This window comes from Psittacula echo (assembly GCF_963264785.1).
Source record: "Psittacula echo genome assembly, chromosome: 8".
In the NCBI taxonomy this organism is placed as follows: domain Eukaryota; kingdom Metazoa; phylum Chordata; class Aves; order Psittaciformes; family Psittacidae; genus Psittacula; species Psittacula echo.
The window spans coordinates 13,709,601-13,725,137 of record NC_137744.1 but is presented as its reverse complement, the minus strand read 5'-3'; the positions used below and the strand labels follow the sequence as shown (position 1 = coordinate 13,725,137).

General features: G+C 42.3%; 2 protein-coding genes across 6 annotated transcripts in view; both read left to right on the top strand.

The window, feature by feature from the left end:
- The window catches only part of RNF128 (ring finger protein 128), a gene marked incomplete at both ends in the record, with an annotated part of 29,234 nt that extends 24,246 nt beyond the window's left edge, over window positions 1-4,988 (top strand). Inside the window, 3 exons of the mRNA XM_080624770.1 lie at window positions 2,371-2,467; window positions 3,276-3,441; window positions 4,870-4,988. Of these exons, the coding sequence (XP_080480896.1) occupies window positions 2,371-2,467; window positions 3,276-3,441; window positions 4,870-4,988 (382 nt within the window). The remainder of the gene's footprint in view (window positions 1-2,370; window positions 2,468-3,275; window positions 3,442-4,869) is intronic.
- Window positions 4,989-10,789: 5,801 nt separating this feature from the next.
- Window positions 10,790-15,537, top strand: part of TBC1D8B (TBC1 domain family member 8B) — a 39,546-nt gene continuing 34,798 nt past the window's right edge. For 3 of the 5 annotated variants that reach the window (XR_013957557.1, XM_080624868.1, XM_080624867.1), the window contains exon 1: window positions 10,790-10,976. Coding sequence is in view for 2 of the 5 variants with exons in the window: in XM_080624868.1 (XP_080480994.1) it covers window positions 10,847-10,976 (130 nt within the window). In the remaining 3 variants the exon portion in view is untranslated. The remainder of the gene's footprint in view (window positions 10,977-15,537) is intronic. The other 2 variants (XM_080624870.1, XM_080624869.1) reach the window with 1 other exon arrangement.

Genomic DNA, 15,537 nt, shown 5'->3' with positions numbered 1-15,537 from the left:
CAAACTTTAACTGAGCTCTTGCAAGACAAGAATTCTGGAATCTGACAGTGTTTTGAACAACTGGAACTGTGTAAATTCACACTTGGGAGAGTGCCCTCATGGCCTGTGTTCATAACTTTCCCTGTGAGTGGATTGACAGGTGAAATTTGGCAGACCACATCCCTCTCCAAGGGATGCCAGGGCTTTTTATAGATTTCTTCCTTTGCTGGTGTATATTACCTATAAATTGCAGATAACTGCCAAAACTGTGTCCGTTTCTTGTCACTTAGCCTACTGGTTGCAAAGAGGGTTGAGCTCCCACTAAACTTGTTAAACCATGCCACGTTTTGTAGTTCAAAAGAAAGCATTTCTATTCTTGTATGCATCATCTGAAATAAAGACCAAAACAGAGCTACAGCAGTTTATTTTTCTAGAACTCTAAACTACTTTATCTCACTGCTGTGCTTCTGTAGAAGGCTGCTATTGTAGCACTAAGGCTTCAATTTGATTGCTCCCAAGATGAGCAATGACGCTTTCTCAGGGCTTAAGGAAACTTGTTCTGTGGGATTTCCCACTGTGCCTGCTGATTGGGACTGCTCTGACAAAGCCTCTAAAATCAGAGTGCTGCAATTTGAACTGCACATATTTTGTGTAGGTAGGAAGAGGTTTTGTAACCCTTGGGAAAGGTTACAATAAAGCACTTGGAATAATCTGACATGGGAAAAAAGTTCTGAAGAATGGAAAAAACTGTAGCTGCTGTTGTGTGTTGAGCAGTGTTATTTGTCAAACACTGTAAAACCTGGGGAGGGGTTACTTTGTACCAGATTACTGTTTCGCAAAAGCTTTCCCTGATCCCAAGCAGTAGGATTTCTAAGCTGTTTTGGTAACACCAGCTTGGCATACTAAGATGTTATGAACAAAATTCCTTGATCTAATGGCTTGTAGTTTAGAAAACACCAAAACTGAATAAGCCTTCAAGCATGTGTTGATGATTATTCAGTTGTCTTGTCCAGTTTATTCTTGTGGGTAGTCCTGTTAGCAATGAAGTCAGTCCCATAAGTACAGAAGCATTTAGACAAGCTCTAGATACCTTTGGCTGATAGAAGACCTGACTTCTCTATAAACTGTCAATCTTCCTGTGAACCTGCAAACAAAGCATGACTTATTAGGTTGAGTGTAACTTCTTTTGAATGTGTTCTTTATGCTTTGCTCCGAGACTGCCTTTACATACACTTGTGATGTTTCATTCCTCTTTGGCCCAAATGTAGCTCTTAAGAGGCTTAAAATCACTGTGTTTATTTGATAACCTTCAGCAGTGGTGATCTCTGCCAGTATCAACCATATTAGATTCTCTCACATGAGTTAAACTGGTATTGATCTCTACACTGAGACCCTATTTGTTGAAAGCATTTATCTCTATCCATGAAAGAAACAAGCAGTCGACTGCTCCTGTGAGTCACATCGGTGCTAAGTAGCTGGGGTGTGTGTATTTGTGGAAGGCATTCTTGTCCAGATAGTCAGACTGAGGCATTTATAGTAGCAGAGGTACACAAGACCAATACCAAGTCCAAGTACTTAAAATAGTCACGCATCAAGGAAGTTTCAGATTGTACTCTAGACATTACATTGGTGCAGCAGCTGGAAGGAGGTGCTGGCTATGTGAGCTGAATTGGAGAATGCTGGTATCAGTCTGGGGAGTAGGATACTGAGCGCTGGATGTGGTGATCTCTGCACTTGTCTCATAACAGAGTTCTGATTAATACTGGGCAGTGCCTGTCTGCCTTGCTATTTCTATTGAGGCTCAGGGAACAGGCAGATTACAGGATTTCAAGTCGACCTCCAAAGTCTGTGGCTTAATTCAGACCCATTGTGGAACTGTCTTCACAAAAGCGCACATTTGCATCTGTAATGGCTGAACTATATTTACTTCCTTGAGTACACAGCCTGCTAAATATCCACTTAGAATACACAGTGACTGCATAGACAAAGTAAACGTGTGGGAGTATAGTTTATTTGATGGCATAACTCTGTGAGATGACTTTGTTCTATGTAATTTTATAGAAACAAGTGCTATTTCATCATCTGCATGACAGAATTTAACCTTAAAGCTAGCACTGAGATGTCACTATTGGTTAAATTATCAGCTGGGAATGTACTGTACACAGATTAAAACAAAAAATAAGAAAAATAAAAGCTTAAGACTGATGCAGCAAAGACAATAATGCTGAATTCCAGCAAGTTTAGCAAGTTGAGAGATAAAAAATGTAATTTATTCTCAGATGGATAACAGAATAAATAAATTCTTGGAGTTTCTAAACGGGCCTTCATAGCTGCCACATAAGTAGTTTTCCTGGTGTTGAAACCTAACTCGTGGTTGCCTTCTTCCACCAGCCATCTCTTCCACAAGAACTGTATTGACCCCTGGCTTCTGGAACACAGGACATGCCCGATGTGCAAGTGTGACATACTGAAAGTTTTGGGTGTTGAGGTAAGCCAGTAGTCTGTCTTGGAGGCAGATGCTGTTATTAAGCTAGAGTAATAACCATATATGAGCTACTTCATGCTGCCTCTAGAGCACAGGTGGTAAGCACAGGCATTGCCACATCAGTGGAGAGATGCTATAGGAATAACTGCTGTGAAGCTTGCAGCTGACTTGGTCTGAGTTGGTATCATCTAAAGCCTTTGGCAGCATGTCAACTAAAATTGATTATAATGCATGACTGAAGAATTGCTCTTAACTCTTGTGCTTGCAGCTAAGGATGTTTCTTAAAGCTTCAGGCAGACGTGACAACTCAGACAGTCCTTGTAACTAGCCCTTATGAAGTTACTAAGTACCTGGAGTCCTTGAAAAGTGAATGTGTTGGCATGTGTGGCATTCCTGGAGCCACATGATTTCCTAGGATACATAAGGAATTTCTGATGTGTTCTGCAAATGCTAGTTGTGACAGATGCAAGGGGAAGATGTTGCCAATGCCTAGCACTGCCTGGACCAGCTAAATGTATGCCAGGGTTTGCCTGGGGAAGGGAGATCTGCACTGAGTGGAAGGAAGCATCTATTTTCCTGGAACTGGCTGAAGAATTCAGAACTTCATCTGAACTTCCTACTCAAATACGCAGTAACTGTTTTTCACCTATGATGCTGGAGGTTGACAGCAGAGCTTTTTTGCAATGTTAGTGGTTTTTTTTCCCTGGGTGTAAGTTCAAGAGGCTCCAGCCCTTGCAGGCACTGGTCTCCTGGAAAGATGCAGCCTCTTATAAAGTTGTAAATTAAATGTTTTCTCTTTTATTCCACATAGGAGGCTGTAGAAGAGGTCGAGTCTGTGCAAGTCACAGTATCCAGTGAGGGATCAAATGTGTCTTCAGCTAATGAAGAGGATAATCGTAGTGAAACAGCATCATCTGGATATGCTTCTGTACAAGGAGCAGATGGATCTGTTCTGGAGGAACATGCACCATCAGAAAGTGTGTCTACAGTTTCTCTTGCTAGATTCCATTGCACTTTGTTGCTTATGCCGTGAATTAGGGGTATTTACCTTATCAGCTTGCAGTGCTTGAATACCTTGTTTTTCAGTGTAATAATAATCTTGTCTTTTATTTTAGCATTTTGCTTTTTGTTTTCACACCACCTAAATGTGAATTGAAACCTAAGTCTTTTCAAAGAGGCTTACTACTTAAAAGCCACAGAGATTTTTCTGAAGGTGTCCTTCATCTCATTGTCTCTTTGGAGATTTCATTGGGATGAGTGAGTGTTGCTTTGTCACCAGATCTGTCCACTTTAGTTAATTACATTACAGAAAACTTTTGGGGAGTCAGTTCTGCTCTTGCAGGTGATACAAAATAAAGATGAAAAATACTTCAGTTGAATTTCAGATTTTGCCAAGGCTTGAACATCCTTGAATGTTTTTAGAGAGTATTAATTGGAAAAGACTATCAGCTTTTCCACCTACCTTATATTTTTTAATAAGAGCAAACCAATGGAAAATCTTTTTAATGCTTAACTTTGCCAACACATGCTCAGTGTTGCTGTTGATTTTAAAAATGGAAAAGTTCCAGGTAAACAAATGTAAGTACCTATACCCTGGATTGTGGAATGGCCTTGGGAAGCAGAGTAAGGAATCTTTACAAGATGAAGGGGATGCTCTGATTGTGTCTACTTAGATTTCCTGTGGGAAGGCTAGCTGATAGGAAAGCATGGGATTTGCTGCTTGCCTCTTTTGGGACATGTTGCTCCAGCAAGTGATGTGTGTATGGGAATGTCACATTTAGGTACCCTGGTAGAGCAGAAGGTATTTCTTATAAGCTAAACATCAGAAATTGAAATTGCATGCATATAAGCAACTTGAAGTGATGCTGGTTTAGTTATACGGTTCAGGCCCTTGTGTATTTTCACGAGGTAAGGACACACATGTAACATCAGCCTAATGGTTTTAGTCTGTAGGAAGAAGGCCTTCCTCTCTGAATCGGCCTGTGTTCCACAGCTTATCCTGAAACTTGTCTCTAGAAGTTGCTTCTGATGCCTGTCTTTAGCAGCCCTAATATTGAGAATTGCCTATCTCCTGCCTATAATGGATGGATTTCATAGCCTCATGTGGCCTTCTGCCACTTGAGCACACAACCTAGGCTTGCTCAGCCTTACTGAGAAGTGGAGAGCCGAGCAGATACCTCTAGAAATGACTGGTAATGTTAAGAATGAACTCACAAAGTAATGTGGGGTAGCAGAAGAGTAGTAGTTGGAGCATGGCCTTGGATCTCCCACTCTGCAGGAAAAGTGCTGGGAAAAGACCACTGCAGTGGGCTTGCGGAAATAAAGCAAGCATGGTGTGCTTTAAGGTAGTAAAGCTTGCCTGTATCACTTCTTAACTTGTCTTGTCTTGGTTTTATTCTGGACAGATGACAACATGCATCTTGTGAACAGTGAATCCCATCTCCCTGCTGTGAATGCCCTTCCACATGCTGACAACCCAAGCTTTGAGGCAGACGAAACACAAGTTCGTGAAGTCAGGTCCTAAGAACATGCCCAGTGACCTGGTGTAAGCCTTCTGCAAGGAGCTGCCGATTGCCGTTGCATGTGGATTAAACATTGCAAGGCTGTAGCAGGAAAATTATTGCCTTGGCAATGCTGAGATGAAATGGACTTGTTCAAATCATAATTGTATGGTTTGCCGTTCTTGAAACTGTGTCTCCCATGTGGAATTTAGTTTTAGCACTCTTCACATAAAGCCATCTTAAATATAAACATCAGATTTTAACACTAAACCAAAATTTCTATCTTCAACAAAGCTTCTCTTCAGTGTTTGAGTCATTTAAATACAGAAAAACATTCTTTGTCATAGCTGTCTCTCCTGGGAGTTGTTTTGACTTGGTTTTTTTTGTTGTTGTTTATTGTTTTAATTCAAGTGGATTTTCATTGTAAACAAATTAATTTTGATCTGGTCTAATACTTACCAGACATGGTTCAGTTAAAACAACACTGTATTTAATATCTCAGTGCACTAATTTGATAGGAGAAAGTACAAACTAATGCCTGTCAAACGGGATTTTTCCCACAGTGTCTTTGGTTCTCTAGTAAGCTGATTGATTCTCTACCTCTAAACTCCAACCTGCCAACCACACATTCCTAAAGGGAAAAAAGAGCGCTGCAAGCTGACAGGCCAAATCTGACTTGCACAATACTGTAAATGGAACAATTGCATGAGTTTTTCAAACCTGTTAATATTAGCCTGAAAGCTTCTCCCTGGCTTTTGGAGTTAGAGCCATCTCTAGCACCAGCAATATGCCAGAGTCCTGGTTTTGTCAGAGTCTGGGATGACTTCAGAAAGACTGAGCTAAAGATGAAAAGACAGATACTTCCCAAAGGATCTGCTGTGTTTTGTTCAGAAAGTGATCCAGCCTCTGAAAAATGCTGGAGTGTTGCTCTACATTGTCTTGCCTGTGTGCTAAAGCTGCAGAGAGAGCTGGCGTCCTGTAAACATACTGGAGAAGTGGTCTGTCATCCATGCGGAGTTGAACTGGGGTCAAGGAGGAACACTGGGTGCCTCAATAGTAAGTGCAGGGCCTTGCTCAGCGAAGATAACTAAGGACATCTTGTGGATGCACTTTATTTTTTTATCTTTGTATCTATAGCTTATTTCTAATGTCAGCAGAACTTCGTCTTAAAGCCTGCAATGAAGTACTATTGAATCTGGAGGGAAAAAGCAATGCATTTTCTTAGCTGTAGTACAATTAAAATTGTTGTAAATATTTCATGATTTGTATTGAATTTGAATATGAAAATGTAAATAAAACTATATTTTGATGACCCTAACTGACACTAAATGTTGATTATCAGCTCTTACCTTACAGTAGATGTTGAATTTGCTCTGTCTCACAACCCTAAAACTGAATGAGTCTTGGGAAGCCAAAAGACAGCAGTGCTTGCTTGAACTAATTGGAATAAGGAGTGCTAACTATGTGCAGGGTGCTACTGTTATATGGATTGAAATGGTATTGACAAGCTTATGCCTAGTAGCTGTACTGAAAACCCAAGCAGCTCAGGGTGCGTGCAGTGATCTGCCTGATGTGCCTCCGGACAGTTCTTAACAGCATGTTCAGCACAAGGTAGCCTTACATGAACTCTGCAGCTCAGGTAGGTTGCAGCTCACTTCTCTGTCAGGTTGCTCAGTGTCTCTCCCTTACTCAAAGGTTTATGCTTGTGTTGTAAGGCAGTACGTTTTAAAAACAAATGCCCTTTGTACTGAAATATACTATTAGATGTAGCAAAAACTTGTGACTCCCCTTGGCCAGTTTGGTAGTAGTTATCTGGTGATTCTTTTTAGCTAAATTCCAGGTCTAGTCTAGGAAACAGTGGTTGGTTGTAGGCTCAAATTCTAAAGCTGAGTATAAACCAGATTACTCAAAACTGTATTTTTGCTGTGATCACCTTTCTGTGTGCATCTGAAGTGCAGAGCAGAGAAAGGAACCAGTCAAGCAGTAAACAGGCAGCACCTGAACACTTAATTTCATTCTCATTTCAAAATCTTTTATAAACTTCTTGCAGTGTGTAAGCTGTAATGCACTAGAATTCCATGCTGTTACACTGAAAATGAAATTATCTGCCAGGCTTCTGTTTAATAGGAACAAGATTTGATTTTCAGAAAAAGGGAGGGTGTGTGTGATTCAGATCAATTCAATACTTTAAAAGGCACTTTGGCTTTTTGTTCCAGTCTGTACATTTAGGTTGCTTTGTTTATAGGATTCATGCATTTCTACATATTGTCTTTTAAGAGCAATAAATCTGCCTTTTTTCCAGCACTCATATTTTGAAGGGTAAGGTGGATACCCAGCATTTTCTCAAGGAATGCACTAGTAGAGTACTGGGGAATGCAGCAGTTCATGTCAATACTCATAGTGCTGTAGGATTAGATGTGTACATGTTCTGTCAAGATGTGGACTTTCTTGGAGTCCAATGCACTTACACTGGTCTTCAGGAAGATTTTAGGATTCTTGTATCAAATGTGAAGTACCGCTAAGGGAATAAGTGCATCGTTTGTACCTGAACAGCATTTGAGCTACTGCTAGGTTGAAGAACGTAATGCTTCTCTGGTTTTACAGCTTAATGTGTGAGTCTGCCATGTTCTTGTATGTGCGGATTTATTTGTCAATATTGGCTCTGCAAGGGTTTTGTTTAAAAATGAAAGTGTGCAAATTTCATGCATGCAGTCTGTGATACTGAACTTGGGACTTGCTGTCTGACTTTGAGGAAAAACAGCCACTGTCTTATTTCACTGAACTCTGCTGAGGTTTTCACCTTTGAGAACGTTGTGACAGTTTTACCTGCTTTAAAGAAATTTCAAAGCTCCACTCGCACGTTGTATTTCCAAGTTTCCATGGATAGCAGCTGTCTGCAGCTGACCCTGCTTAGAGCACTATGGCATGATAGACTTTTTTTCTCTAAGCAAGAGCAAATAGAAATGTGCCTGGAGATCAGCTTGTTCCACACAAACTTGCTGTTATTATGCAATAGTTGGAGTTCGCTATATAAACACTGTAAGACACTGGAAATTAGGTGCCCACGAGTGACAACAGTATCACAGTATCACACAGTATGTTAGAGATTGGAAGGGACCTCAAAAGATCATCTAGTCCAATCCCCCTGCAGGAATACCTAGATAAGGTTACACAGGAATGTGTCCAGTTTGTCAAATGTGTGCCTTTTGGCTCTGTTAATCCTCTCATTGAGTCACACAAATGCATCAATTATTCTGCCCTAAAGAGAAAGCAGAACAGGCTCCATCATCATCTCCAAGTGTTTACTCTGCTGTCATTTCTCTCTCCCCTAGGAAAGCTCTAATCTAGATACTTCACTCAAATGCTTGCATGTTCTCCAAGAAGGGGACTAGGAAAGGTTTGTTTTATTCCTGTAGGAGGGGAAGCCTTGTCACCTGATGCTGCGTTGCTGAGGTTTCTTGTTAACCAGGCTTTACAGCAGCGGGATTTTATTTTAAATCCCAAACCACAATAATACCATTTTCTCATATAGGAAAAATATGAAAAAGTTTTCAGGTGTCCCTATCGAAATGTAGCTACAGCTTAGATTTTTGCTCAAGGGAAAAGCAAGACTTGTTATGAGAGGCTGCAAACATATAAAGGCAGTTAGAGTCAAATGGGCAGTTGGACTCTTCCCATAAAATGGAGAGACTTTGCCGGTCTCCGCCTTTAGACAGAAAGATCTGCACTTGTCAAATGACCTAACAGTTGGACAGAATAAATATAAACATCTACTTTAGCTGTATAATTTAATGTAGTATCATTCTGTGTTTAACAGACACCAGCTCAGAAGGTAGCCCTGACTTTTCCGCCAGGTTTAGACTGATGTTTTTCCTGTGCAGATTTGGATACAGTTCCACTCCCACAGGGGTGTAACAGCTGGTGTTTTGGAATAGATGAAAGAAAATCTCCTGGCTTTGGCAATTTAATTTTGACTCTAAGGGAAACTTGAGACCAAAGTGCAGCGTTCACCTACTGTGAATTAACAGCTATATAATTCTCTGCACTGGTTTTCAACTGTTGGTTGTGCAGAGGGAAGCCAAAATTTACTTATCTCGCTATTTATTCATATAATCTTGGCTACGGTTACTTGCGTGATGTAATTTACCATTTCTAGGAGGTCTTTATTAATACAGTGAAAGAAAAAATTCCACAGCACTAAATGGATGCTGTAGAATGCATTGATTAGACTGTAGGATGATTGTGCACTGATTAAGAAAGAGTTTAAATGCCTATAAATAAATTCCATCAAGCTGATAGCAGGGCACTCTGCATTTTAGTAGTATTTGGTTAAAAATGCAGTGCCTGAGGGAATTGTAAAAAAGGTGTTCAAGACCTTGAACCAAGGGAGAGGAAAACAAATGAGGTGTTTGCCAAGAAGTATAATTTTACTGATAATTTTTTATCCAGTTACAGAAGTTTAAATCTTTACATAAGAAAGCAACATGTGTCCTAACATGTCCAGTATGTGTGAGATGCCAAAGGCAAGCTCTGGGTTGGAAATGCCAAGGGGGTCTCTCCTTACAATTAGCATCAGAATTAGAAGACCTGTGTTAGATCCTTAATAGATATTTTCTATATCCAAGGGCATGGCAAATTGGGGAAAATTAAATGGTAAACACTCTCTCTGGGAACACTCTTGTAAGAGCAGCATCCATGCAAGAATTGCTCTCAGTTCAGCTGGTAAATCTCCATGAACCTGCTGAGGTCTGTTACTCTGAGGCACTCTAGGTGGAGGGAATGAAAACACTGCCCCATAAAGAGCAATGCACTACTGTATCCATGTGTTGTTTGCCTTGTCTCATTAATGTTTTAGCTGTGTCAGTTGCTGCATGCTGGCTAACGCAGTAACTTGTATTTCATTTTAATTCATTTTCCCTTTCTAGTAAAGTCAGTTTGCAAATAATCTTGAATGGTTCATCACTGAGGACAAATGCCAAAGATCTTGCAGACAAATCATGAAAACAGTGAGACTATCAGTCAAGCTGCTGTTAAAGAGTAACCAGAGTGTCTAACTCTACTCCAAATTAGCGCCGGATGGTTGGGTGATAGAAGCAATGAGGCAGATCCTGTTTTTATGATGTGAAATGTAAATAGGCAATGTTGACCATGTGTCTGCTTCTGCAGCTGGTGAGACCACTCTTCCACTCCTGGTGTGGCCTGTGTGTGGTGAGGGGACAGGTGCTTGGCCCAGTAAGGTGGAGGTGCTGGTCATGGTTTCCCTCCTTGGGTGGCAGGTTTTTCCTGAGTTGTTTTCTGCACGAGGCTCCTGCAGCAGCAGCAGACTTCGTGCTGACAGGAGTGCAAATAAAAACCCCGAAGTTCTCGGCTAATTGATTTTTTTTTGGTCTAAAATTGAAAATAGGACTGCTCCCTGTGGCTGAGAGGACAAAAAACAGTCCAATCCGCTTTATGAAGGCATTTTAGGGACACACTGGAGGCTTCGCAGAGGCCCGAGTGTGCTGCGGCCCCATACACATATAGGGGAGTTGCCCCAGCCTGCTGAGCAGGAGCAGACACAACTCTCACTCGGCTCCCAGAGCGCGGCCGAGCGTCTGAGCCTGTCATTGGCATCTCCTCACCCAGCTGCCCCTGACAGCCGGACACGAGCTACCACATGGGCCAGGGCCGGGCGGCTGCGCAAGGCCCGACGGGAGCCGTAGTCCTGAGACAGCGGTAAGGACTTCAGCTCCCAGCATGCCTGGGGGCAGGGCGCCCCTCCTGCTGTCGTCCTGCCGGCGGCGGGGCTTGGCCGCCAGGCTGTGTGCGTGGAGCAGGAGGCAGGGCGGCGCGGCGGGCATGGGCGGTGGCAGCGGCGGCGGGGAGTGAGGCGGCCGCCACGATGTGGCTGAAGCCTGAGGAGGTGCTGCTGAAAAATGCCCTCAAGCTGTGGGTGCAGGAGCGCTCCAACCAATACTTCGTGCTGCAGAGGCGGCGGGGCTACGGCGAGGAGGGCGGAGGCGGGCTGGCAGGTACTGCCCCCCGGGGCCAGGGCACGGTCTCCCCTAGGCTCAGGGGCGGGGCGGGGCCACCTCAGGCGCCGGCTGGCAGGGGCGGGCGGGAGAAAGGGCCAGGGGAAAGGCTGAAAGGGGGAGGATGGCTGATCACTGCTCCTGGGATCCTCGGTCCAGAGGGGAAAGGAGAGAGGGGGAGGCCTGGCCGAGTTTTGGAGCCGTTGACCTTCATGGGGTTTCTCATGTGGTTCTCCTTTTCCACTCACCCCCCGTTTTTCTTGCATGGGAGAGGCATTTCAAGAAATCTCGCTGGGAAAAAGGAAGGGTTGATTAAGTTTCCACCACACTCCATGTGGGATGGGGCCTGCAGGTGCTCCTGAGGGAAGAAGATTTTGGTGGGATGTACATCCTGGCAGGGCTGGGGCAGCTGGCTGAGCTGGGCTGGCTGCTGCCTTTGGGTGGTACGTGGAGCTGAGATCAGTGCAGCCCAACATTTGATTCTAACTTAACAGCCCTTTGCACCAAGGGACACTTGGCAAGGTTAGATTTGCAGCTTGTTGGAAGAGGACACATGGAAGAAATGATATGTCTGGCTTACTTTGGCAGGATGCTCATTCCACATCCCTTTTCCTGCATTCATCTATGGCTGCTTGAAATGAGCTCCTGCTCAGGCATTTTTGGTTGGTTATTTTAGTAACAAGCATATGATTTGATGGAGCTTGTCAGGAGAGGTGGGTCAGGAAAGTGACAGAGCATTGACTACTGTATAATAAACTTTATTTCACCAGAACTTAAAGGTATGGAGCTGAGTTTCTATTTTTAATTCTTGTCTGTATCATCGTGCACTGCAGGGACCCCAGCTACCACTGAGACCTCTGTTGTGGTAGCTATTCAGATGGGAACTGACTCCTTCATAGTCTGGTGGCATCTGTCATTGACCCTGTCAAGGAGAAATGCTACAAGGAAGCAGAGTAAAGTTATTTCTGGATGGGATATGATTCTGGAGTGTTTTGCATCAGTAGCATCTCTTTGGGTTTTCAAGGCTCTCTCTAGTTGCGTCATCATAAAGCAAGCTATGTTAAACATGAGGCATAATTATCTTGTTGGAACACTTATCCATTCTACTGGATGAAAACACAAAGTCCCAATTTTTGGGTGATGAATTTCAGTTGTAGAAATATCCCTCCCAGCTGGAGGTGGGGCTTTCTTTGACATCTGAACCACTTGGAGGGCACAAGTTAAGTGTAAAAAGAAGGCATCACAAAATCCCAGATTCTCTTTTAGGCATATCATACTATTATAGATAGATAATACTAGGCTTCATCTTGGAACCAAGGGTGATATTTCTCAACCTTGGAGGTCTAGGTGGGCCAGTCTCTGGCCTGGTATCTTTGTAAGCCAGGGAAGCTGAGTTGGTATGAAGGTTGTCTTTCTGTGTGATAAAATTCATGTAAGAACTATGACTGAAGTGAAAGAATGAAACCTACAATTAGGTATTTATTTAAAAACATCCTCCTAGGCTTACAGCTGGATAGGTAGCTGGGCGTCCTAGTGCCTTTGTTTTTTGTTGAAGGTGAGGCCTCTATCAATAGTCTTTTGTCCTTGATGGCATTTGACAGCATGGAAAACCACAAATGGGATGGTTCCTGTAGCATGCTTTTTTAATGTGTCATTACACATTTGATTTCTGTAGCTTTTCTCATAATGTTAGATTCATATGGATTTCATCTGTACAAGTTATGTTTTTCACTGGACAGAAGCAAGGAGAGTGAGATGTTACTGGATTAAAATTGTAATTAAGAAGGAATAACAAGAACATTGGAAATAATGCAGTTACATTTGTGTTTGCAGGTTTGGAAATATTCAAACCCTCTAGGTACAAACAAGCATAATTTGCTATGCGTGATTTAAATTTTATGTTGCTATGTGTCACTCAAGAAAATTAGTGCTTGCTTTAGAAGAAAGTCCAGTGAGCAGCTATTCTCTTATGAGGTCATCACAAACATGCCAAGTAAAATCTTATTCTCCTGAACAGCATTTTTCACCTGGCGAGGTGAGGCTAGAGGTAACTGGCAGCATTGAGGGACTGGGGAGGTACCAGTGAAAGAGACAGGTAGCAGTGTAAGACTAAGTCTTCAGGGAAGGGAGGAACAATGCCTCAGGACAGGAATTGGAAGATGAGCGGTGCTTCAGGGTTTGAATAGCAGTAAAGCTGAGGAAGCAGTTAGCAAAGGATTCCCAAGAATAGACTTGGTTGGGCTCCTTTAAATTGGATAGACTTTAAGGAGGGGAGATGTGAGTTTTGAGAAGCAGACAATAGCTGGAGAAGGTGCAGACCAAGGATTAAAAATAGATGACAACAGAGAAACTTCCCTGAAGGAAGGCTGGGAATTCTGGTGCTGTCCTTCTGTTTAGACAGAAGGCTGCAGTTGAATTTGTTTGTATGACCTCTCTGGACTAACTGTTACAGCATTTGTGATCTGTACATGATACAGTTTGCTCCTATAGCTCGTGTCCACAGACAGCATAGTTCTGAGTTAACCAGTGTAGATGAAAATGGACAGAAATACCTTGTGCTGGTTTTGCTTAGCCTTGGCTCTCTTCCTGCAGGTGTGCACCTGCTGAGCTTTACATGAATGCACGTGCTGTAACCAAGGTCTAGTGAGATTAGGCACGTTAGTCACAAGGATGTTGCTTCAGTAATAGTTTAGACAGGACTTTGGCTAGGAGGTGGGTATTCTGGGAGTAGTTATATGAATGGGTATTTGATGTCATAAAATACCAATCTTTCACTGAAATTCAATCAAAATACGTAATTTCTGCTTCTGTTGTTACAATTTGCCTCTTTCTGCTTGAGAAATTGAAGTAAAATACAACCATGAGAAGAAGAAAACTTTAAGTGAAATGCATGGCTGGAACTAGTTTTCCCTGCCTGTTGCATATGCTGCACTTGGAAAGGTAGGGAAAAACCCTGACTCTTAACGTCCTGGATTTCCTGTGGCAGCTATTGCTTATAATTTTCCCTTCTTTTAAGGATATCTTTGTGCCACAGATAGGCCAGATAGATTGACACATAAGGGATTGGATACACACCTAAGTTTAATGAGTTACTGTTGTTTTACCAGAGTCATAACCACTGACCATAATGTACTTGAGTTGCTGTAAATGGATATTAAATCTTTTATTCACTGAAGGCTTAGTTAACCTGTTTTACATCTCAGTTGACTAAAAACATTTGCATCTCAGCCCATGCTCAGTATTTCATTAATCTGAGGTTTCTTAGTCATGAGATCAAGTTCACTCAGGAAATAAAATTAAGAAAAACATCCAAAAACCACACTTCTGTGCTTAATTTGAGGAAGCAGAAAAACAGGGTCTTATCCAAAAGTTAGCATGTGTGTGTTTTAAATCAAATACACAGAGACAATGGCTTTTCTTGGTTTATATGGTATGTAATTGTATCTTAGTTTGTCTAGTGCAAACTGGACCCAAATGCTCTGTAAAACTATTTGCTGTTATGGAAGGAAGCTTTATCCTGTCTCTGTGAAGAAGTATTTGCTGCGGTAGGGATTTTCGGTTTTGGCATCCTGCATTGTTGTAATTTGGCAACAGTTCACTCTGATGTGTGTTTCTCCCCTGATTCTATATGCTGTGCCAGAGAAGCCTTTGTGGCAGTTACATAGCATCTGCTGTGTTACTCTGGTAGATTTGGTTTCAACTGACCTGCATCTTTTGATCTTTTTTTAAAAGGTTTTGATGAAATTGCAGACCATTTCAGTTGTAGCTGGGATACCTGAATTTGTCTTTGCTTAATTATACAGCGGGTTTTGGTTTTGTAGTAAATCTGTACGTTTCACGTGCTATTCCTATTGGTTATATTCCTCGCCCTCAAGATTGATTTTTCTTTTTAATTCATGATTTATTAACAGGTTGACTTTATGGTACAAAAACCCCTAAACAATCATTTGAAGTTCATGATTTTTATTCTTCATATTTATATTTCTTCAAACCTAAACATTTTAGTTGCCATGACCTAGCTATTAAAAACCTCTCTTAAGGTTGCTGTAAGCTTTCTTGCTGTGAGGTGTCCTCTGTAGTATTCTGTGGAGTCTTTTCATGTACCTAAGCTGAAAGCTTAGGAGAATGCCTATAAATGGTTTTAGCTCTTTACGCCACACTGGAGCAGTGTGTTCCTGAGGAGCTGCACACTATGGGAGGGACCCACGCTGGAGCCGTTTATGAACTACAGCCTGTGGGAAGGGCTCATGTTGGAGAAGTTCATGGAGGACTCTCTCCTGTGGGAGGGACCCCGTGCTGAAGCAGGGGCAGAGTATGCGAAGTCCTCCCCTGGGGAGGAAGGAGGAGCAGAAACAAGGTGTGAGGAATTGACTGCATCCCCACTCCGTGTCCCACTGTGCTGCTGGAGGGGAGGAGGTGAAGAAAATTGCAGTGAAGTTGAGCCTGGGAAGAAGAGAGGAGTGTGGAGAAGGTGTTTTGAGATTTGGCTTTATTTCTTATTATCCTACTCTGATTTGATTGGCAATAAATTAATTTTCAGTTCCCCAAGCTGAGTCTGTTT